This window comes from Myotis lucifugus, unplaced genomic scaffold (genome assembly GCF_000147115.1).
Source record: "Myotis lucifugus unplaced genomic scaffold, Myoluc2.0 scaffold_62, whole genome shotgun sequence".
Classification (NCBI taxonomy): Eukaryota; Metazoa; Chordata; class Mammalia; order Chiroptera; family Vespertilionidae; genus Myotis; species Myotis lucifugus.
The window spans coordinates 4,675,138-4,701,412 of NW_005871110.1; the positions used below are offsets into that span (position 1 = coordinate 4,675,138).

General features: G+C 36.1%; 1 protein-coding gene across 1 annotated transcript in view; it reads right to left on the reverse strand.

Annotated features, from left to right (window-relative positions):
* The window catches only part of CTNNA3 (catenin alpha 3), a 1,251,491-nt gene that overhangs the window by 116,143 nt on the left and 1,109,073 nt on the right, over positions 1-26,275 (reverse strand). Inside the window, exon 14 of the mRNA XM_006089723.3 lies at positions 22,491-22,583. Coding sequence (XP_006089785.1) covers positions 22,491-22,583 — 93 coding nt within the window. The remainder of the gene's footprint in view (positions 1-22,490; positions 22,584-26,275) is intronic.

Consider the following 26,275-nt stretch of genomic DNA (forward strand, 5'->3'; position numbering starts at 1 on the left):
ACTAGAATATTACTTAGCCATAAAAATAATGAAATCTTGCCATTTGCAACAACTTGGATGGGCCTAGAGGATATTATGTTAAGTAAGTCAGAGAAAGACAAATATATTATTTCATTTACATGTGGAATATTAAAAACTATAATTAAAACAAAACAAAAACATACTCATAGGTAGAGAGAACACACTATTGGTTGGCAGGGGTATTGGGGAAAAAAGGTATAGGGGATTAAGAGTTACAAAATTCCAGTTTTAAAATAAATCAATCATGGGGATGTAATGTACAACATAGAGAATATAGTCAATAATATCATAATAACTTTGTATGGTGACAGATTGTTACTAGACATATTGCGGTGATCATTTTGTTAGTTATCTATACCTTGCCAAATCACTAAACTTTAAAACTAAAATTAATATAGATTATATGTCAACTAAACCTTAATAATAATAAAAAAGATTATAGTTTTGGTAAATGGCAGAGCAGGATGCAAACCCAGAAACTTTGGTCTAGAGTTTTGATCTATCACTATGCCAAGAAACATGAGCAAATTTTTCACAGTCTATACCAAAATATGCACCAAGCTTTATATATCACACTAGAGGCCTGGTGCACAGATTCGTGCACTGGTGGGGTCCTTCAGCCTGGTCTGCGGGGATCGGGCCAAAAACTTCTCTCCAACATCTCCTGAGGGGTCCCGGATTGCAAGAGGGTGCAGGCTAGGCCAAGGGACCCCACCGGTGAACTATCGGGGCCGGGGAGGGACCATGGAGGGCTCCAGAGCATGTCCAGCCTGTCTCACACAGTCCCAATTGGCTGGACCCCAGCCCCAAGCTAACCTACCGATCCGAGCGTCTGCCCCCTGGTGGTCAGTACGTGTCATAGCGACTGGTCGAACAGTCTAACGAGCATTCGGACACTTATCATATTAGTCTTTTATTATATAGGATGAGTAAAATCATATGATTCTTGAATTTTGTGACTGGTACAAGGGGTTGAGTATATGGTGACAGAAGATTAGACTTTGGGTGATGGGCGCACAATGCCATACACAGATGATGCAGCACAGAATTGTACACTTGAAACCTATATAATTTTATTAACGAATGTCACCCAATGAAATTAATAAACACTATTCACCTAGCTATTTCACGGAGCTTAGGCAGAGACCAAGTAAAATATGTTGAGTAAATACATTTCACATGCAATAAACCAACATAAAAATATAAGGTCCTCATAATCTTTTAATTATCAGAAGCTCTGGAATCCAAATTGCTTATTTTTCACATAAGGAAACTGAGTGCCAGGAAGAGAAATGAATTGAAAAATATTGTCCTGGTGGTTAGTGGTAGATTTACTATTCAAATCCATGTGTTACTATAGTAGTTCTCTCTCCCCACAAAATTCTTGTACTTTACTTAGCTGTAACTTTTTCGTGGAAATTTAATTAAGCAATCATATAAGTCATACTTTTCCTATCCATAAACCTGGATGAAATACACAGAAATAGAATTTTATTAATAAGTAAGCCACAATTACAATTTTTAAACATATATATTAGGAAATTCCTAATCAATTAATATTATTCATATAGGTGGGTAGCTAAAACTCAACATTCAAAATCAAATGCATGGTGTATGCATATCGAATGAATATTTCTAAAAGGAGAATTCTTGTTCTTAACCTTGTGTGCTAACTGAATTTAATAGCAGCTTTTATGTGTGTTTTTAATAAGCCCAGAGGCATTTGGGAAATAATGTGTTTTTAATATGTCAAAAATATAAATAGTAGGACATTTTGCTAGAGTTTAGAAAATCGGAAGTGCTGCTGGAAGAAATTCAACTTATTTAAAATTTTGAGAACAAATTCATGGAAAAGGTTTGTGCATTGATATTGTAAGCATAGTAAACTGCCATTTCAGAAAACAGTGTGGAGTGTCCTCAAAAAGTGAAAAATGGAACTGCCATTTGACCCAGTGATCCAACTTCTAGGAATATATCCTAAGAAGCTTGAAATACCCATCACAAAAAAATATATGTACCCTGATGTTTATAGCAGTGTTATTTACAATAGCTAAGATCTGGAAACAGCCCAAGTGCCCATCAGTAAATGAGTGGATAAAAAAAAATGTGGTACATTTACACAATGGAATACCAAGCAGCTGTAAAAAAGAAGGATCTCTTACCCTTTGCGAAAGCATGGAGGGACCTGCAGAGTATTATGTTAAGTGAAATAGCCAGTCAGAGAAAGACAAGTATCACACGATCTTACTGATATGTGAAATCTAATGAACAAAATAAACTGATACACAAAATAGATCCAGAGACATAGAAGCATGGAACAGATTGTGTAATCTCAGAGGGAAGCAGGGGAGGGTGGGTGGGTAGGAAGAGTTCAACCAAAGAACTTGTACTCATGTATGCATAACCCTGGACACAGACAATAGGGTGGTGAAGGCCCGGGACAGGGGCGGGGGCAGGCTACAATAGGTCAATGGAGGGACAAAAGAAGGACACATGTAATACTTTCAACAATAAAGATTTAAAAAAAAAACAATATAAGTATCCCAATAGTTTTGAAGATGTATGCCTAGAATGGTCATATATTTCCGGTAATATATATTTTAGCTATATGGTTAACACCAATCCTTTAAAATATTCCCTCTGGTTTCTTTCTCACCAAAACAAGTGGGTTATTATAAATTGTCTTTCAAAATAGACTATCTCAAAAGAGAACATATTTTAACAAGCTTATATGCATATTTTAATCTAAATAGTCAGATATATGTACATTTTTAATTTAAATGTTACATAGTTTAGACTAATTTAAATTTAATTCCATCATGTTTTCTTTTTATTAAAATATATTTTATTGATTTTTTACAGAGAAGAAGGGAGAGGGATAGAGAGTTAGAAACATCGATGAGAGAGAAATATCGATCAGCTGCCTCCTGCACACTCCCCACTAGGGATGTGCCCGCAACCAAGGTACATGCCCGTGACCGGAATCGAACCTGGGACCCTTGAGTCCGCACGCTGACGCTCTGTCCACTGAGCCAAACTGGTTAGGGCCCATCATGTTTTCTTTAGATAATTATTACAGGCTATTGAAATACTTTTGTCTTTTGGTCCTGCCAAGGCTGCAAAGATAGAAATCCTCATGTTTTAAGTAGCTACACATAAAGGGAATCCATAAATACATACATTAAAGCTGTAAGAATCTCAAACAAGCTTTAGAAGCTGAATCATTTTTATTCACAAGAGTGCCTTTAGGATTTGACTCAGAGCCTAGTAACTTTTACTTTGCTCACAATTTAAGTAACGTTGGTTACCTGAATTTCCATGTCCCAGTTTATAGCAAATAGAAGTAGACAGGAGGTGTGCTAGTCAGACCCCAAAGAAGAAAAAGAAATTCTATCAAAACGGAGACAGAGAGCTCAAGTAATCGGGGGGGTCTTTCAATTTATGAGTAAGTTTGCCTGCTCATGTCAGGACACCTCCATCCTATTATTGTATTACAGCATAATGCAATTATGTTTGGTCATAATACTGACAATGGTCACCTCAACATCATCACCCAGCATTGACGAATTTTATACTGATCCTGGAGTATTATGGCACCATTCCTGCTTTCAAGGGACATTCTAGAAAAAAACCTTTTCTATATTCTTCAAAAGTATCAAGGTCATGAAAGACAAGAGAAGGTAACTGTCATAGTCTACAGTGGACTAGAAGATGTCACAACTAAATATAATGCTGAATCCTGGCTTTCATCCTAAAACAATAAAGAATGTTAGTGCAAACACTGATGAAGTCTATAGTTTAGTTAGTAGGTAGTAGTATAATACCAATATTCATTTCTTAATGTTTTTAAAAAAATATATTTTATTGATTTTTTACAGAGAAGAAGGGAGAGGGATAGAGAGTTAGAAACAGCGATGAGAGAGAAACATTGATCAGCTGCCTCCTGCACACTCCCCACTGGAGATGTGCCCGCAACCAAGGTACATGCCCTTGACTGGAATCGAACCTGGGACCCTTTAGTCAGCAGGCCTACATTCTATCCACTGAGTCAAACCGGTCAGGGCTCTTAATGTTTTTTTAAATTACTTAATGTTTTAAATTTAATTATAGTTGGAATACAACTTTATATTAGTTTCAGATGTACCACATAGTGATTCAAAATTTTTAGACCTTACAATGTGATCCCCCACTAATTCTAATAATCATCTGTCACTGTGCTAACTTATCACAATATCATTGACTATATTCCCCTTTTCCTTTTTACTCATTCCCGCACCCATTCCCTCTGGTAAATATTCCTTTGGTCTCTGTTTCTATGAGACTGTTTTTGTTTGGTTTGGTTTGGTTTTAAATTCCACATATAAGTGAAACCTTATGGCAGTTGTCTTTCAATACCTGGCTAATTTCACTAATTCTAGAAGGTATTGGCGAACCTATGACACGCGTGTCAGAGGTGACACGCGAACTCATTTTTTTGGTTGATTTTTCTTTGTTAAATGGCATTTAAATATATAAAATAAATATCAAAAATATAAATCTTTGTTTTACTATGGTTTAAATATCAAAAAATTTATGTGACATGGCACCAGAGTTAAGTTAGGGTTTTTCAAAATGCTGACACGCCGAGCTCAAAAGGTTCGCCATCACTGCTCTAGATCCACTGTTGCCAATGGCAAGGTTTCATTTTTTTCTTTTTTCTTTCTGTGTAATATTCCTTTATATTTATATACCATTTCTTCTCCATTCATCTATTGATGGGCACCTAGGTTGCTTCCATATCTTGGTTATTGTAAATAATGCTGCAACGAACATAGTCTTTTCAACAAGTAGTTCTGGGAAAACTGGACAGATAACATTAAAAAAACACACAACTTATATACAAAAACAAACTCAAATGGTTTAAAGACTTAAATGTAAGGCCTGAAAGCATAAAACTCTTAGAAGGAAAGATAGCAAGTAAACTATCTGTCATCAGTCTGTGTAATATCTTTGGATATGCTCCTTTGAGAGAAAGAAATAAAACCAAAATAAACAAATGGGACTACATCAAACTAAAAAGCTTCTGTACAGTGAAGAAAACCTTCAACAAAACAAAAGGCAACCCACTGAATAAAAGGATATATTTGTAAATAATAGATCCAATAAGGGATCAGTATCCAAAATAAGAAGTGTATAGAACTAAAAACAAAAAAATAAACAATCTGATCAAAAACGGGCAGAAGATATAAAAAGACATTTCTCAGATTTAACAAGTAGACCTTAGTTTTTAAAGATGTCAGCATTAGGAGAAACGGAGTGAAGGGTTTATGGGAACTCTGTGCTAAAATTGCAACTTTTCTATAATTCCAAAAGTATTTCAAAATGAAAGATACACAGCCTAAGTACCAAACTTACTTCAGCAATCACACAATGATTTATTTCTTAGTGGTCACCTTTCTTTTAGTCCCACCTCTTACTTTGCCCCTTTCCCTCATGGGGTTTTTCCTACAATTTACTGTGTATTTTTTAAGCAAACTGTTTAAGTATTGTCTCATATGCATTCAACCATCAGAGCCTCATCTTCCATCTCGGTGCAACTTATTTTCCTGAAGACAGTCATCTTCTTAAAAAAAGGTCTGAAATGATTAAAATACCATTTTCTCCTTGTTAGAGACATTTTTAGTGAGGAAGTAAAAAAGAGTGAGGGCAAAAATACGGAAATCATTATCCTAAGATTATAGATACTCACCAAAGTGAATATGAATGTTCACTTATAAACTGAGAAGCTATGAAGTCTAGCTGCTTTGGGATAACATTCTTTTTTTTAATATTTCCACCCAAGGATATATTCACTGATTTTTAGAGAGAGGGAGGGGAGAAAGAAACATCAATGTTAGGAACATTGATTGGGGTGGTCAAACCCACACCTAGTTATGTGCCCCGACTGGGGATCGAACCTGCAAACCTTTGGTGCACAGGATGACACTCCAACCAACTGAGCCACCCGGCCAGAATCATAACATCCTTTCTTAAGCCTTTGCCATGTCTTAAAGCTGGAATAATGACAAGCAACTTTTGATTTAGGATATTTAAATGGGCTTTTATACGACTTTAAAATAAGATGTCCAGATTGTCCTTGCTAAGAGGAACTCCATAAGAATAAGGCAGCTAGACAAAGCATCCTGTGCTACATTTCCCTAGACTTATTTCCTCCCCTTTGAGTATGTTTCCCTAATTAGCACTGCCTCTATAAGCTTGGTTTCACTTCAGGATCAGAAGGCCTTTACGTACTTTCCTACCTATCATCTTGTTGCGTGGACAAATAAAATAATTTTTAACTATCTATGGGCAACTAACATGAGAATGAATGAATATATATATATATATATATATATATATATATATATATATATAATGTTAAACAAAATGTTAAAGATAAAATGCAGTCAGATGCAGAGTATTAAGGTCTTGATAAAGAGGCATCTAAAATCTGGCTCATTATTCCTTCCTAGTTATTTCTCACCCGCTTTATTGTAGAAATCATTTCAGTACCTACCACTGACCACCCAAGCACCTCACTGGACATTATTGTGTCCCAAATATAATCACAGATGACTAAGTCACAGAGAAAGGGTTTCTTTATTCCAGCTCCCTGAGCACCCACTTATACATTTAATACTAGGAATGGTGGTGAGTCTTCAGAAGAGACTAAATGTACTTTCAAAATGTAGTCTGACAGACTCCAAAAATGTGCACCATCCAAATGTTACATAAAACACTCTACAGTAGTAGACTATTCCCACAAAAGCACATCTTCTATTAGGGTGGCATTCGTTTCAGATCCTCTTGCGGTCTACAATGCCTTGAAAATTTTACCAGAAACTGAGTATGATTTCTAGAATTCTAGATTACCGTAAAATGCAGGCATATTTATGAAGTAGACATTTCCTAAATAAAAAGTTTTCTCAATAGTATGTTATATATAATAAACAATTCTCTTAATAGAATTTTGGAATTAAGAAAAAATATTTTTAGGAAAAAACTCATCCTGATGAATATGTTTTTGTATGCACACCACATATACCTATTTTCCTAAGATTAATTTAATAATCTCCAAGTAAATTATAAACTGTTTTCCCAGAGATGAGATCCAATAATTAAAAATAAAATGTTTATGACTATTTATAAAATGCAAATCTCAAAGACACATTTCAATTTTATGTATATTATATATGCATCTACTTAGTGTATTTTTTGTGCATTTACATATTGAGTATAATGTGTAACAATCCAGCCAAACGTGAGGTCTAATGGAACAGAACACTGGGATACTAGTTAGGAATTGGTCTCCAGAAGCCAATTTCTGGACTCTGCTGACAAGAGCAGAATCATCAAGTATTCTTCCAGCAGAAGCGATAACGCCTTCCTGGGGCTGTTCATGAGAATTTACAAAGTGAGGCAACATGTGGAAAATCAAGAACAGAAGAACTTACAAAAGAATCGCTTCGAACAGCTCCTCTTTTGAAGATCGTGTCTTATAATATTTCAAAGGGACACACACACCCCTAAAATGAGTTTAGAAAGATTTGCCAAACAAGACAAAATAAGATATTCATTTCAAAACTTTAAGGTTCTGATTTTATTCAGAATTAACAAAATGATTGTGTTAGTGAGAAATAACTCCTGGGAAAAATAAGTGAGGAAGGGGCAGGTGGACAGGAAGAGGACACGTGACAGGACAGAGGACGCCCTGAGGTGAATCTCTAGTGAACATGCGGCCTTTACGGGCATCATTTTTGCCTCAACATGAATTTTCCACGTAAGAAACTGAGAATTGATGCCTGTTGATATGATTTAATCAGTTGCATTCAATCCCTTAGATGATACCAATTCTCAGTACAATTCCAGTGCATCGGGAATAGATTCGAGCTTGTCTGTGTAATAATATGTAGTATTTTAAGTAATTTGTTTTCTCATTTATAGCATATCATTACTGTTTGCATTTTTTTACTTAATTTTTAAAAATTTTATGATCAAGAAGAAAAAAAACAAAGGAAAGAAAATATGGGAGAGTATTCCCAGAGATTCACAATGTTGGTATATTATTTTGACAATTCAAACAGTTCCCAAAGAATCTAAGTTTAAGTGATAAAAATCACTAGTTTATTTTTATATACTTATGCTTATCATTATCCTGCCTATCCTGTTCCTAATTCTCTAAACAAATGTCAAAGACTTGATATATCTAGTTCTTTCTGTACCACATTGTTAATTCTCAAAGAACTCTTCTCTATATGTGCAATGCAGGTAATTCAACTACTTATTTTAGTGCAGTCCCAAAAATATTGTACATGGGTATTTAAACTAAAACCTGGCACAACTGCTGCCTGGGATTCAAAACTGGTAAAACTCCTTTGCTGCTGCAATAATGAAAACACAGCATTAATGGTAACACCTACCCCACATCAGCAGCACAAACGATACACTAAGTGTGCATAATCTGAATCCATATGGTCAGAACACACAAGGGAATTAAATAAACAAAGCATGATTCTTCGTGTCTTCTGAGTGTGAATTTGGAGAGGCAAACATCTGGATTAGAAAGGCACTTAGCAGCAGAGAAGGCTTTTCCAAGTAAAATTCAACGCAGAAACTAGAAATGAGACACTCTGCTCAAGAGGCAGCATCTTGCACATGAGCCTCCCTTAGCACTGAGACAGGATATAGAGGAAGCGGTGCCTACGGATAAGCACCAGCAGAAAACGAAATGAAGGTCTCACTGAGTTCAGCTTTCAAAGGTAACATTCCTGGGTGTTTGGAAGAACGATTCAGGAAGATACAGTGCCATTTCTACTGCAGCAGCCTCAATACAAATGGCTCACAAACAAAATCTACAGTAATTAGAAACATTTTCAAAGTAAAAGAAGAGATAGAATGTTTTTGCAAAGGTATTGAAGCATGGGTTTGCACAGGCCTATGAAACTGAAAATAAAGAAATAGGAAATAAACTTATGTTGCAGATTATTCGATTTTACCAAGATCAGAAACACACACACACACACACACACACACAGATATACACACATTCAAAACAAGCAAACAAACTAAAAGGTGGGGGTTGGACTTTATAAAGCAACAACTTATCAGCCACTAGCACTATTATTTTATTTTAAAAAGTAGCTATTTTAACATAAAAATAATTAGGAAAGATACAATTGAAAAGCACTAACTTTCCCAAGAAAGAAATGGCTGGCACTGTGATTGGTATTACCTTCCCCCTCCCCCCTAGTCCCACTTCAGTACCATTTGGCAATCTCTTGGGACATTTTTGGTTGTCACAACTGGAATGGGGGTGCTACCTCAACAGGGTAGAGGCCAGAGATACTGCTAAACATCCTACAGTGCACAAGGCACTCCCTCGACAAGGAATCTGAGCCAAAGTGGCAATAGTACAATGGTTGAGAAGCCCTGCCTTCTACTGATGTTTTGACCAAGGGTCAGTGGGTACTGGCTCCTACTGATCCCAATGAGCAGGTCATTTGGGGAGCTAGTGGTATCTGACATGCTTGTCTATCTTCTAACTTGTATTTTGCTTCCATCATTCTTTTCAGTAACACCTTACCAACTGAACTGAAGTGGTGAAGTTCTACCCTACCAATTAGAAGCTGACTAAAAAACTGGTCACTAAACTGTGGTTCTATCACTGACATAGATCCCATTTGCTTATTGGTTTGTATCTGAACTTCAATACGTTGGAGGTGATCAGGAAGTAGTGCCCTTTATTATTTGGAAGTAAAATAATATTTCACCAGTTTGATAGAGAATCAGTAGCCTCCATCAAAAGGCTGAAGTCAGAAATCTTACACCAGGGTTTAAAACATATGCTTTATTAATTATTCAGTAAAAGTATATATACTTTCTATTAGTGTAACTTCTTAGAGATTGGGAAAATGGAATGAATTTTTAATCATGGTTTTCTCTCATTAGTAAAATTATAGTCATTTTTTTCCATAAGACTATTTGGACAATATAGGTGTGCAAAATTATACATAAACTGTAAACACTACAATGACTTCTTTTCTGTCTACTTTCATACATAGTACTTGTGCATTTATAAAATATTGTTTTATACACAAACGATTTTGAAAGTGATATTTCAGTGGTTATCCTTGAATACTACATATTATGTGATTCTTTCTACAAATTATATTCCAGAAATGAGGTCATAACATATATACTTTTCTGTCCTTTAATTTGTCAACATCTTAATATAAAGCATCTCAATGCCTATAAAAATGTAGCATTATCACAATTTTACATCCCTCTTATTCCATCATATATACCCAGTATCATCTATTTAAAGTTTTCAATGGTTATCAGGCATTTTTCATTTATATACATATATGTGTATATATGTAGATGGATCGGTATATGTGTGTCTGAATGTCAGTATGTACATATTTGTGTATTGTGTAGGTTTTGATAGATACCTTTCTGCATTTTTTCAAATATATCTGGAGGAAAATTCTAGAAGATGAAGAAAAAGCACTTTTATAAAGGCTTTCAATGCATAATTTCCAATATCCCTTCAGAAATTTTACTCTCATTAGTATAAACACAAACAGCATGAAGTGTCCATTTCCCCCAAAAATCTTTCTGCCTTTGCCGTTTGCCTTTGCATTTCTTTAGTCTCTGGTGAGATGGAGAAACTGTTTACATGGTTATAAATATACTTGTATTCTTTGTAAATATCCTTACCAGGACCTATGCTCATTTTTCTAGTGGTGGGGGTGGAGCTGGGGGGAGGTGAAGTCACTTTTTCTTACTAATTTAATATGTTTACATTCAAATCCTTCCTATAAAAATTGCAATTATCTCAAATTGGTGTTTGTCTTTTAATAGTTTTCAGATTTGATTTTTTTGTTTTTAGTTTTTGTGTTTTCAAGAGTAAAGTTTGTCTGTTTTGTTCTTTGTTTTTCTTTCTGTCTTATCATAGTTAGAAAGTCCTTCATTATCCCAAGGTTACAAAAATAAATATTTATCCTTTTTATCTAGTACAGATTGTGTCAGTCATATTCTTCAGTTCATTGCACACTATTATTTTGGCAAATAGAGGTCTCTCCTTACCTCAAGATAACTCCTCCCTCTCCTCATCCCTTCCTTTCATTCTCATTCCTTTTATTCCCATTCCTTATGCCTGGTTCTCTATTCCTTCCCTGCACATTAAAGCATAAAGTATATATTTTTTATTCTACTCTGGTTAACCTTGACTTAGAGGGCTCATACTTAATTCACTGCATAATACACGAGTCCCTTATGATTAGATATTACTGCATTTTATAAACACTATTATAGTAATAAAATTGACCATTAGATACCTATTACTTCCTATCACTAAACTACATACTTTGTATACATTCTTTCTATTACAATACCTTGAAGAAGGTATTATCTGAATTGAAATATACAGAATCATAATCCCAGAGAAATGATAAATCAGCAGGACTGTATGTACCATTATACACACAGAGACGGTGACTCTGAAGTCAGGGCTCTTTCGTCCACCTCTCGGTGTCTCTTCTAAGAATAAAAGCAAACAGAACCAAGGGGGTCTTGCATATTTTCACAAACTATGCATTGGTAATAAAATTCCTTTTCTCCATCATACCATTTACATAATTTTAGGAAACTTTAGTAACAGTCCATCATTTCACAGAACTGCACTAAACCGTCGCTACGCGCATGGCTGTACAATTGCAAGCAAATGGATGTGGGCAGCAGGTGTGTAACAGCTTTGATTCTGCTTCTACACAGCTCAATTTCAACATGGAGATTCCTGCCATTTTGAATGAGATTTGCAGTCCAAAAGTCTGCATCAGTTTTAATCTCCCACAGATCTAGCACACTTTGCCAGGAGTACAGACAGGTTTTATTCAAACAGTTCCACCTCAAGCCTGGACTGCAGGAAGGGTGGCTGCGCTGTGCAGTGGGAGGAGCAGGGCACAGGCAGGTCCTAGAGACAGGCGCACCTGGGTCAGTCTCAGTCTGTCTCTCACATGGTGTGATCCTGGGCACTAAACCTCTCTATCTCTTTTTCTCTATTTTTGAAATGAGTATAATAGTTTCTACCTCAAAGGGTGGTTTTGAAGGGTATTTAATAAAATTAAAGTGTCTGATACATATTAAGCATTAACTAATTATGTTTTTGCTGCCATTATTATCATAAATCATCATCATCATAATTATCATCATCATCAGAGTAGACAAATAACTGTGATATGCTAGCTAGGCATACCCATATGCTTTATAGATAAAAGGCACAATTTGAAAGTATATTTGGGAAATATTTTGAAGCCAGGAGGATATTTTCTTGTCCCATTGACTTCTCTATGGAAGGCCATGCTAATCTCCACTGCCCTAAAAGTATACGTCAGGTACCAATTCTGTGATCTTGGTGTCCTAAGAGTCACATCTGTCTACTTTCGGTATATAAAATTTGTTCTTAATTTAATAGGTACATATTAAATTTATTAAAGGTACATATGAAGTCTATGAAAGAGGTGGAAAATGCCAATTTTAGTACAACAGGGCATTGGAAGAATTTTGAAAATTGACATTATAAAATTCAATGTTGGTAATATGTAAAACTTTAAAGTCCCATCAGAAAGCCAGTAAAAGGAAAATCTGTGTTACTGCTAGTTTTAGAGGATTTTTCTGTCTTTTAAAAGTCTAACCTTTGAGTCAATTAAAACTATAAAGCATTTTGCTGCTATTTAGGTTTTCCCCTCTCCTCTGCAAACAGGTGTTTGTTAGTAGATGGGTTTGGACCTCTAGTTAAGCCTGAGAAAGAGGAGAGGAGAATAATGTAGTTCTGTTATTTTTTTTATTTGAAACATCAGCTGATGATAGCTAGAGAGCAAAGAGATCCACATCTTCCAAATTGTTGCTTTGGAAATACCTAATTTACATTTTACAAATTCTCTGTACTGATTAGTCTCATCATGTCTACACAACCCAGACAGAGACGTGCTATACAGTCTCAAGTCTTAGATTTCTAGAAACTACCCAAATTCCCTACTTGGAAATGCGCTTGCCTTCATTAGAGTGCAAGGTGAATATTTTTCTATCCAGGAGGTGATATTTTCACTTTTCTCTTCTGCTAACTATATATTTCCCTGTATACACTCCAACTGCTACATCTTAGATTGCAAGCTCCAAGTGACCAGGACCATGAATTATACAATAAGGGCTTTCCAAACATTTCTTGGATGCAGATGACTCTTAACCTTCCCTGGCAAGTCTGGCATTGATTTTCTATACTGTTCTATTTTCTGTGCCTATCTTAATATCCAACACACCCGATGTCTCCATATAACCTGATTTGTTTCCCCTATAACCTCCACCCAAGGAAACAACATAGAGTTTCTTTTATTTTCAGCAGACACATGACTCAAGGGCAACCCATCCAACAAATTACCTAGAAACTCATGATAGCCCTTGCAAAGAGCTTTGACCACAGGAGAAACTCATATAGGTTGGCCAATCACACTGGCTCTCTCCACAAAATGTTCTGGAAAATATGAAGAAGACTAATCAGGAGAGTGAATATTGCCAACCTGTAATGTTAGGAGAGATGTCAGAAACGTGCATCCATTCAACAAATACTGCTGATGTTAACAATGATAGTGGTATTGGTGGTGATGATGGTTACTTAAGTTTGACCAGTTAACTATGTGCTGCTTATTATAAATATTAACTCAAAAGCTTAATGATAATCCTTTCATGTAAGTCCATATTTAAAATAAGCAAACTGAGACATGGAGAAGTTAACGTGTTCAAACTCAACAGCTATAAGTAGCAAAGTCAGGATTCAAACTTAGGTTGGGTTCTAGAAAGTGTGTTTTCTTTCTTTGAATTATCTTAGAATCAGAAATCTGGAGACATGTCCTGGGATAACATTTTTAAAAAGCCTTGTTTCTTACAAGTACATGAGCTTTATAGAGATGATGGTTCCACATTAAGGGGAATATCTGTGTTCTATGTCCATTTATATTTAAATGACATTTAAAGGAAGTCTTAGGTATGTCCAGTGCTGCAACCTATACAGCTCATTATAATACACACATAATCACATTTCTAAAGAATAAATGTAGGTTAAAATTAACTCACTTATTAAAATATGCATATATTTAGGACTAGCTTTAGACTGTGGTACTTTCAGTGTGCAGATAATTTTTAGACTATCAGAGGATTATTTAAAATAATATTTTCTTTTGAGCTTTTTTTATTACCTTACTTGATAAACTAGTATTATCTTTAATAGGCAAAAAGTAAACATATAGTTAATATTTCACCCAAGACTAATAACTCAAAATCATTTAATTTGTATATATATAAATTTTTAACAGTAAAAGAAATAGGGCTTTTTCAATGACTAAATTCAAGAATGGGCAAAAGGGCAGTACTTGGGAGCCAGATACCTATCAAAAACCCTCTAAACTCAAAAAGGCAAAGGACAGCCTAAACAACAGCCTCAGAAAAATTTTCCAAGTGACTATCATGTGGGCAATTGTTCATTGACACTGTTTTTAAAAAATATTATCCTATTTATTTTGTAGACAAATTATATATTGGTTACATACAAATGCAGTATCTGAAACAACTCCTTCCCCCTCAAATTTGCTGAGCATCTTTCTTTACGTAAAGCACATTTATGGTCAAAATCATTTATTCATTTATTAATTCAGTAAATATTTATAATATACTTACTATGTGCCCAGTACTGGCTTAAGAATGGAGAGTACATAATAGAGAAAAAAATATTAAGATCTTTAAATTTACTACCTAGTAGATGGTCTATACTTGGGGTTGCAATTTTAAGCAGGGTGGTCAATGGTGGCCTTCCATTAAAGGAGATAGTCAAATGAGTAAATGTGTCAGCAAAGAGATTTGGGAAGGATAAGGTTTAAAACTAGATATGAAGCTATCAATGTCCTTGAAAAAAAATAGTCACCACATAATATATAAAACATCACTGTAAGTTTAGAAGGTTGTAAATTTGTAATATAAAGCTATGCATGTAAGATGACTTCCAGTCTAGTTTGTAAATTTTATATATACCTACTTGACATCTTCATTTGGTTGTCTAACAGACTTTTTAGATTACATATATCCAAAATTAATTATCTTATCTTCCACCATTCTCAATCTGCTTAATTCAGTATCCCTCAAGTCAATATAAATGGCAAGTCCACATTCTGTTCTCCAACCAGAAATCTTGAGTTGTCCTTGACTTCTTTCTCTCTCTTATATACAATGTCTAACTCTTCAGCATATTCAGTTGACTCACCCATCATCAGATATGCTCAGTCAACATATTTGAACCTCTCCACTTCCCATCAGCTTGACTGGACGTTAGACAGGCTTTATCCCAACTCTAGACCCCTAATTTCCCTTTTCTGAAAGCCTAACTTATAATTGTAAATTCTTTCTTTGCCCCTTTGAAATATAAAAGTGTTTAAATGGTTCTTGTCACTTTCACAGCCCAGGACTATCTTTCACAAGGACCAAGGAGCCATCCCCGTGTGAGATGCAATCATCAAAGAAGACAGAGCCCCTACCTCCCAGTCTCTGTGGGAGAGCAGGAGCCTAACCTTAGAGGGCACCTTGCTCCCCATTGTAAAACTGCCTCTGGTCACAAAGACAGAGAAAAGTCACTTTTCCTTGGGTAAAGCCAATTAGCAAACACAGATGGCCTACCATCCCCCTCACCTTATCTCTGAAAAATCCTCAGCCTTGTTTCATCAGGACTGAACTCAGACTGAGTTAGCTATTCACTGGCTAATTATTATTAACTATTAATACCATTGAATAAAGTCGTCCTTCTCTGTTTAACTTTGTCCAGGATGATTTTTCTTTGACAGTAGTGATAGTGGAGGTGGTAAAAAGATAGACAAGCTTAGAAAATATTTATGATAGCAAAACAGAACATGTCTAATTAGCTGTGGGGAGGACTATAAAATTATTCTGGGGTTCAGACTTCTATACAACCAAATGTATAGAAGTGCAGAAGGAATAGTTACGGGGTAAGATGACGCATCCAGTTTTGAAACAGTGAGTGCTGCAGGTTTCTGAGTCATCTGAGAAGAAACTTACAGGCCCCTACTAATATGCAGCCAGACTCAGGAGAGAGGGCTTGCCTAGGTGATATTTGAAGTGTTAGGACTGTATGAGCATGTGCAGGGAGAGTATAGTTCACAATGTATAGTGACCTACAGGGCTTACATCAGCATCTAGTGAATCCTAATGCTTAAGAAGTGGATAGAGAAAGAGCAAACAATAAATTACTGAGAATGAACACTCAGAAAGATAGGAAAGCAGAGTTATTGCCAAACACACAATTGAAATTATAGAAACTAATGATGAGGGAATGCACTGCCTAGTGTGTCGCCACTGAATAATGTAATTTAATCCAGGTTTACCCCAGCTGTGTTTTTCACAGTAACCTAAACCAAATTATATCATGAAGGTAATGAGGTCATTTCTCTCTATATGCTGGAGGGTAATTCAGTATAAATTTGACTTATTGAGAGTGCATTCTGATAAGTAGGGCCTATTAAAATGCTTCCATTTTTAAAATAAACCACTTTACCATGGCATGTTTTCTATTGTCATGATAGAGAATATTCAGCTAACTACTTGCTAAAAAGTAGCAAGGAGAAACTTTCCCCACCACCAACATGAAATTAGTGCACTCATGGCTTTTGTGTTATTTTTTTTTATCATGAAGAATCATCTCCAGTATTTTAAGATTTGATGTGCTCCATTTCATTTTCTGCTGTTGACATTTTGAGGTTGTGTTCAGTAACCTAGGCAACTGTTCTTATTTCTGTCATAATTTACTTCTATTTATAGAGCTTATAGAGATTCAATGGCCTCAAACATAGTTTTTAAGACAGAGCAGGTTTACAAACTATTGACTCTTAAGTGAATATGATATTAAAGACATGACAAATTTTAGTCATCATACAAATAAAGACTACATGTTACAATTTCTTTAATTTGGATCATTGATAAATATGAATAATGTATCACTTAAAAGGTGCCATAATAATTTCAATCATAGTTATGATAATGTTAACTTTTGAGTGTTTTATTTTTAATGTTATGATTCATTAAACTGAATTTTAGCAATTAGAGGCCACAACTTCAAATACCTTCAAATAAAAACCTGGCCTTGCACAGTACTAAAATGAGTTCCCTTTTCATGTTTCATCTGCTGGACACTATGAGCAACATTTAAATTGTGTGAGATGGAAACAAAATCCTTGATTTAATTTTTAGGCCTTATTAGCTTTCAAGCTATCTGGGCAGAGGGAAAAATTACTAGAATATAGAGAGTACCCCCCCTCCCCCAAATGTATACACACTTTTGTGTAGCTCAATTCTGAAAATGAAATGTATTTTAATAAACACTGCCTTTACAATTATTCAAAGTGTGTATATATATTTTTAGGGACACTGAATATATTCTTCATGGACAGGGTTAGAGAAGGATAGAGTGATTTTAAATGACTACTTGCAAAACTGTCTTCACATGTATCCTATAAATAACAGAATGCCCTTATTTTTAAAAAATTCATTTTTATTGATTTTAGAGGGATACAGAGATAGAAACATTGATGAGAGATAAATATCATTGATTGGTTACCTCCTGTACACCCCCTACTGGGGATCCTGCAACTTGGGCATGTGCCCTGACCGGGAATCAACCAGAGACCTCTTGGTTCACAGATCAAAGTTCAATAACTGAGCCACACCGTTGGGCCAGAATGCCCCTTTTCCCTCTTTATGAGTATGTATCATAAACCTAGGCTATTAAGTCCTATATAACTTGATGAAGGTAACGGAGGACTCAAAGACAGAAACTAATGAATCACCAAAAAACCTCCCAGTGTCCAGCCAGGCTTTCAATAATAAAGAAAAAAGAGAGAACAATAATCTCATCAGATTTTCTGTTTTATCCCACTATCAAGAGTTGCTTTTTGTGATCACTATTTCATTTTTACATTATTTATGTGACTACTTCTACTGTTGCCCCTATTGCAAACAATAAACCAGAAAAAATTTCTAGAAGTTAGGAACATTCCCTGTAATGAAATATCAGAGACGCTGATGAGACAAGAGATTGGCTGAGGAGTAACTTCCTCTATCTTCTAGATTCTATGCTTGGAGACCTCAGACCATTACCCTATAAGGTCTTCTGCTGGATGACTACTTGACTGTTGTTACTCCATTTCATCAAGGCAAAGTGATCCACCAGCAATACTGTCAGGTCAATGGTAATCAATAAACTGATTTTGTTACTGATGGAAGATGGAAGTATTGGAAATTTGTAAGGCTTAAACAGATCTGATACTAAGGTTTATGGTCTTTAGCTTTACAAGTCTTTCTAGTAGAAGAATCATAATATTCACTGTAGCAAGAATTGGGCAATGAGATCTTAAGGGATGATGAGATTATATCCAAGTTTATAAGTGTGCTGTACTGGAAAAAGTGTGGTTGGTGCCAGAAGACCCGGAATACGGTCCCAGCCAACCTGACTTACCTAAACCACTGAAATCTTGAGACTAATTAATAAAATAAAGAAAAAAAATTAAAAACCAAACCCAGAATTTTGCTTAAATAAGACATCAATTTAAATTTATTCTGTAAACTTTAAAGTATTAAAGGATAACCGGCTTTTCTCTTTCAAATAGAAAATATCACTTAACATGTGATTAACATAATATTTTAGGAAGCTTTTAGGATTTACAAAAAACTTTTATCAATAGTTTTAGGACTTTGATTATTTTAATATGAGTTTATTTTCTAATCTCTTTCAAATTTAAGTTTTTAATATAAAATATATCTATTTTTTTCCTTGCTTAGAGCATGAAAACAAACAAATAATGAGCTCTTTGAAGAATGATTTCTAAACATGTAGCAAACTCATACTCCTGTATTGTATTCACTGTGGAATGCCTGATCACTGGATATAACCACTGTATTGGTCCAGTGAGTATTCATGTTTGATAGTTAAGATAATCACTAATTTCTACTGCTGTTCCTCTGCCACTTCATAAGGCATGCACGATTGGTCCTTTAGTATTTCCCTCTCATTGACTGCGGACTCTAAACCATTATTTGTTGGTTTTAGACCTTTACAATGCCCAGTGGCATTTTCAACTGATGACAGCAATAACAGATGATGCTGAGCCAAAGCTACTGGGAGTGAAATGCAGAAAGTAAAATGATAATAAATAACTGTCACTCCATTACTAAACAGTTTCTAAAATTGGTTCTAGTGCATATTCGATATGTCAGTCTCTATAATACTAGAACCAAAAAGGCCTTAGTAATATACGCAAACAAAAAGAACCCAAACACTTGTCTTGTGCAGTGACCAAGAATTACTCAATGATCATGGCACATGTATTAAAATAACTCTCAACAGATCCTATTTCAAAATTTTTTTGGTATCTTCTCAGTTTGTTGGTACCTGGCAAATGTGTCAATAGTACACTCAGACCAATGAATGTAAACTTTAAAAATGCTGGAATACAAACCCAAAGTCTTGAATGGCTATAAGACTAAACATATGAATAAATTCTAGGCACAGATATGTAATGATAAGAAATATAGGACTATAGAAGATGCCTGGGAGAGATCATAAAACCTGTCTAAACATGATCTTGGTTCTAGTCAGGTGATCTGGGTGGGAGACAAATTTGAGCTATCCTTCTTAGCCAGCTATCTCATAAACTTCAGGTATGAGAATGGAATCTGTTGTAATAAACTCTATTCAATAAGAGGATGTTATTGTGTTAAATTATTCATACTATACAATAATTGCTTCTTAAATTTAAATTCCACCTCCCTTTTTCAGGCCACTGTGGCATCCTTCATTTTGTTCTCTTTCATTCCATCAATGATGTATCACATTTGTTGTAATGATCATTACTTTTATTTTGCTTTTTAATAAAAGATTCATTCTACTAACTCTATGACCTAAGTGAACTGATATATAGCAATCACTAAGGTTCTTAGTCTGAAGACATAAGCCACTTACTAGGTAAGTTATATAGATCTCAGCCTCAGTGATATTGTTAGTAAAACTAGGAAAATAATAGCAATACAACAGAATGAATGTGATGGTTAAATGAACAGTATATGTAAAGAGACTACCTTTTCTTGTCTTTCTCCAAAAGCAGAGACTTAGAATGAAACGTAGTTTATTTTTTGAATAGATCTTAGATAATAGAACTGGGAGACTGGGAAGGATAAATCAGGAAATAAAGACCACTGCAAGTTGTCTTAACAACCTGGTCAATGCTGTAGGAATTGGGGCTTGATCCCCCAGTGAAACTCTTGAATATCTGTGGAAAACAAATTTCAAAAAGGTCCATCCAAGGAATGAAAGAATATTGCTCAAGGTTTGCTCTGTGGGGTGTTAGTGACTCACATAAGGTTGTGTATGAATTAGAATATCTGAGCAGCTTCCTGGGGGTTTCCTTATAGCAATTGCAGGGAAGCCTCAAGGCAGGAGGTGAATAAAATCTAAGCCATTTGGAACGTATGCAAGGGAGATTTATGACAGCAGTAGGTGGCCAGGTTGAATATAATGTCACTCCCAGTTGATGGTCAGAGATTTATTTTGTCACTAGACCGAGGTGAGGCTGTCACCCAGGGTCATTCCAAATGAACTGGATCATCAGGGAAATGTGTTTAGTGGAATACAAATCTTGGATTCTGAGCAGTTTCAAGGTGATTTCCATAAGATTAGAGACAGTGGCTTCCATGGAAGATTTTTTTAAGATCCAGGACCACAAATGCCATCAATGTCATGACCTACAGTGGCCAGGAGGTCATCTATCTGGCCCATCATCCCAATCAAGAGTAAAAACACAACTAAAAATGGTAGTAATAAGGATCTTATCTTAGCATGTAATTTTATAGTTTATAAAACTTTATAAACGTTCTATGCAGTATCTTCTTTGGTGTTACCAGTGATTCTATGAGAAGGTATGATATTATTCTCCTTATTTTTCAGAGAAGGGATTTTAAACTTTTTGAATTTGAAGGGTTTTAACCAAGGTTCCTTGTCTTCATGTCATAAGGCATAAAGAGAATCAAATCAAGTTTCGTCCTAATCCCATCATCCTAAAAGTTGCCTTTATTTTAACAAAATTTCCTCCTGTCAATTCCTTTGTAAGTCCTAACACCTGCCTGCCACTTCCAGTTGTCAGCAGCAGCCCAAGTGAGCCACTCATGTCACTGAAAGCATGAGCAAATTTTACCATTAGCAACATTTATTTGCAATTCCATTGCCATTTGTAGTGTTTGATCTCTTACCAAGGATGCCTACTAGATCTGAAGAAAACTGTCTTCAGATGCTGTGTGCCCCCGGACAGTTCCTAACATGAAGAAATGGAAACTCAAGAAAAGCAACATTTCTGATAAAAACAAAAGTGTCATGACACATATACCAGTCCTAAGTTATCTGAAGATTTGAAAATATGTAACTTAATTAAATTTCTCTTTCCATCCATCTCCAAACTTTAGGTCACAGAATTTAACTAATTAACTAGTAGTAATAATGAAAATGATGATAATTATACTATTGCTACGACTACTATAAGTAATAATAACTGATCATTGAGAACTGACTGTGAGCTAGGCATATGTTAAATGTTCTATTAACTAACTTAGTTAATTCCCACAATAATCCTTATATAGAGTACTGTCATTATCCTCACTTTACAAATAAGAGAATGGAGGTAGAGAAAAGCTAAGTGAGTTTCCCAAATAACACAGCAAGGACGTGGCTGATTCGATGTGGTCCCGGCAGTCTTAGCCATTGTGCTATCCTGCCTGGCTCTCCGACCCAAGTTCTGTAGTCTGGTCTGCAGTTGGAAGCTGTCAGTGTCTGGGAAACCAGACTTTCACAAATTCCCAAGCAGTGGGTGTAAAGTGAAGTACAGCGTCTCAGAGCAATTGAGAAAGTGATTAACATCTTTGGAGGGTGTGGTTGTGTGTGTGTGTACACTGAGGGTAGGGGCAGAAAAGGGCATTGCAGAAAGAAAGAAATGTAGAGAATTGCCTCAGAAGTGTTTCCTCCCCCACCTAGAATTTCAGAGTATATTTACAACTTCTTAGTTTCTCCTTTCTACTATAAACAAACATGTACACATCTCACTTTTATGTTCCCATGACTGCTATAAAGATCAAGAGTGTTATGAGGTGATTCACTACCTGACCGGACACAGCCTCCCTGTGTGCTCTCAAGGGGGAGGAATCATTCCCGCGTGCTGCCTCTCCTGCATGCGGAGGCTCTTCTCCCTGACTTTGCAAAAGCATCTCCAGATCCAGGAGTCCCAGCTGGGACAGGCTGCCTGGATTGACCGGGGAAGGGCACAGTACACACATCTCCCCCCAGTGAGGTGACATACCCGGTCAGTTTTTCCTTCGGTCTGAAGGCTGGTGTGGCTGCGGACCTCATGATCCTCTTCCAGGTCAGAGACATCCTCTAGTTCCTCTGGGGTCTGTGAACAGAGAGCAAAACATCGCTGATGGGAATGCAAAATGGAAAACAGCCTGGCAGTACCTCAGAAAGGAAGCACGGGGACCAATATGACCCAGCAATTCCACTCCTAGGAAAATACCCAAGAGAAATGAAAACATATATCCACCAAACACTTGTAAACAAATGTTCACAGCAGCACCAATCATAATAGCCAAAATGTGGAAACAAGTCAAACAGATATCTACTGATAAATGGATAAACAAAATGTAGTAAATTCATTTAATAGGATATTATTTGGCCATGAAAAGGAATGAAATACTGATACATGCTATAACATGGAACATGGATGAACCTTGAAAATATTACAGTAAGAGAAAGAAGTCAATTACAAAAGACTACATATTATATTATTTCATTTACATGATATATCTAGAATAGGCAAATCTATAGATAATAGTTCCTAAAGGAAGGAGTGGGTGAGGAGGGAGTGGGGAGGACTACTAATGGGTATGTGGTTTCTCCTTGGAATAATAATAATGTTCTGGAATTAGATGGTGGTAACGGTCACACAATCTTGTGAATATAGTAAAAAACACTGAATTTCACACTTTAAAATGTTTAAATGAGTGGTGCATGATTACAGCCTAATACATTTTTAAATTAAATTTATTGGGGGAACATTGGTTAATAAAATTATATAGATTTCAAGTGTACAATTCTACAATACATCATCTGTATATCGCCTTGTGTGTTTACCACCCAAAGTCCAATCTCCTTTTATTACCATGTATTTGGTCCCCTTCCCCCCTTTACTACCCAAACTCCCCACCTCCTTTTCCCTCTGGACACCACCATACTGTTGTCTGTGTCTATGAGTTTTTGTTTGTCCTGTGTGTTCATTTGTGGCTTTCAGGTTTATGTTCTAATATATTTTGAAAGAAAAAGGATGTAAAACTGATCAGAAGGAAGCTTTTCTCTGAATGAGTAGCAATTTGGCTAACCTGGTACGTGGTTATCACAAATCAAGTTGTTTAAAGGTGACTGGATTCATTATCATGAAAGCCATACAACCTCAACATGCCATTAAAGTTAGTGAGAGATTAAATTTTCTAAGACCTTAAAAAATAATTTAACATGGATTTCAATATCTATTCTAAATAGTTAACCTCCTTCCATTCCTTTTTTTCCATTTCATCTTAAGCATCTGTTCAGAGGTGTCTTGCTCAGGAACTCCTACGCCGGGCTGGGCTCCTCTGCCACTCCTTTCCTTATTCCCTCTACTTTCACTATCATATTGCTAATCATACTTTATTGTATTGCCATTTATATTATGTCATATCACCAAAACCTAGCACATACATGCTTCTGAATGAATGGAGCAAAATTATCAGTGATAGCCAAAAAGACCGTTGGATATGAGCAAAACAACACACATCAACAGCAACAACAAATACTTGTTCTAACTTTACCTTCACTGTGCTCCCACCTTCTGTATTCTAAAGTACAATGTTTTTATTTTGTACTGTGTTTTTCTTTTTTTTCTAGTTCAAGGTTTTTATTCCCTTAGTCTCAAAGGGGAAATAATGTAAAGAAATCAGTCCTTATTGAAAAAACAAATGTAAGTACTTAACAAGAATTAACTTAGTATTTGTCTTGGTTTACACAGTCTCAACATTAAACTATGACTCTTGCTACGAAGTCCTGGTGAGAAAACTAGAATACAAACAATTAGGTTTCATGAAAAACTACCAAAAGCATTGTGGAAGGCCTTTTATTGGGCCTTATACCCCCGACTGCTAAAGGCACAAATGCCTCCTGAGACCAGCTCTGGCGTCCCTCGGACCTCCCATTGGCCACGGGCTCTTTATTTTCAGTGCTGCGAGCGGTTTCCTTCCCCCGAGATGGGAACAAAGCGATTAGCTCACATAGTGGCGCACAACACTCTCAATTTCATAACCACTAAGGGCCCGAGATTCTTTCTATCTCATGGATCTTTACCTAGCACGTTCTTTGTTCTCTAACACTTGCAGTCAGCGTCATCTGTCTCTCTGCATTTATTTCAACTTACTGGGATGGGCTATTAACACCCGCCTTTTACCAAGGCCTCCAATATGCTAAGTAATTGTTATCTATTTGTTGATCTCTATATGTAGTCCTTCTTTGCTGCAACTAAATGCAGCTAAAATCACAGAGCAATTTACTCTCTCCTCTTAGGTATTAAGAACATGAGTTCACCACTATGGAACTTCTACACAATCACATATTTCTTATTTGCCATTTCTGTGTATTCTTCCCACAATATGCTTGAGAAATGATCTTTGCAATTCCCCTCCTTGACACATCACCAGCCCCTGTAACATCTGAATGCATTCAGTTGATCAAATTCCCTTTCTTGGGTCGTGTTTTGCAGTGGAAGGCTGTCTGGTGCCCCTACTGTGACCTGTTTCTTATAAATATCTCTTGTTTATTACTTGGATGACACTCTACAATGTAGAGATCTATAACTTCATCATTGGTTCCAATATTTTATTCAACCCCAAAATAAAGTTACTTAACAGGAACTAAGAAAAACTTCTGCTAGAAGTCACAAGTACCATTTCTGCTGGTGAGAGTGCAGAGAGAGAAAAGGCTCCCATCGATGCCCACATACTTCTGTGCTTTCTTTGTCTTTAAACCACTAATAGTCTTCCTGCTAAGCCACCGCAAGTGACCTCTTCTTTTCATGAGCAAAATCAACGGGGGAGTGTTCAAAACACTTGCTGGCAGGATTATGCCTTCTGTACGGCAAGCGGCTGGATGGCATTGAAAAATAAAATGTGAAATATACAATATTACAGTTTAAATTAAGTGGAAACTAAGGAAAGGATAGGAGCACTCTAATCATTTATAGGACGATACATTAACTCCTTCAGGACTGGAGACAAATAATAATAGAAAGAGCAGATGTTATCTGTCTTATTTATCACTCTGAGTACCTGAGACAGCCGATACTATGTGCTCAATAAAATTTCCTAACTGAAGAAATAAAAGGTTTTATAACCAACTAGAGTCCTGTTGCATGAAGAAATTCGTGCAATAGGCCTTCCCTTCCCTTGGCTGCTGGCACCGGTTTGCCTCTAGCACCCAGGACCCAGGCCTTCGCTCTGGCTGGCCCCCGCCAGAGCTGGCCCTGGGGCCGTCAGGCTTCACTCTGCCGCTTGGAGCCTACTTATGCTTCACTCTGCCGCTTGGAGCCTACTTATGCAAATTAATCACCATCTTTGTTGTGTTAATTTGCATACTCTCCTGATTGGCTGGTTAGCATAGTGAAGGTACAGTCAATTTACATGTTTGTCTATTATTAGGTAAGATAAGCTTTGGTATCAATGTCACAGGAAGGTCATGGAAACATTTTTGAGCTATGAAGTAATGTTTAATCTTTTGCCTTCTGCCTTTAGTATGTGTTGATTTAATAATCCCTTGCCTAAGGGAAAATTTGAGGTGGTTCCCGAACTTTTTTTTAAGTCTATGGAAATTAGAGACAATAGATTCTGAACAGAGAGATTTTTGACAAGCTTCAAATTCATAGACTTGGAAAATGAGAAAGGCAGCTATGTATTCCATGAACATTGCATAATTCAGACAAAAATGCCATCTACCAAATCCAACCAGTTTCAAGTCTCACCAGGATCCTGTGCCACAAACTTTACACGGGAACAGCGAGTAGGAAAC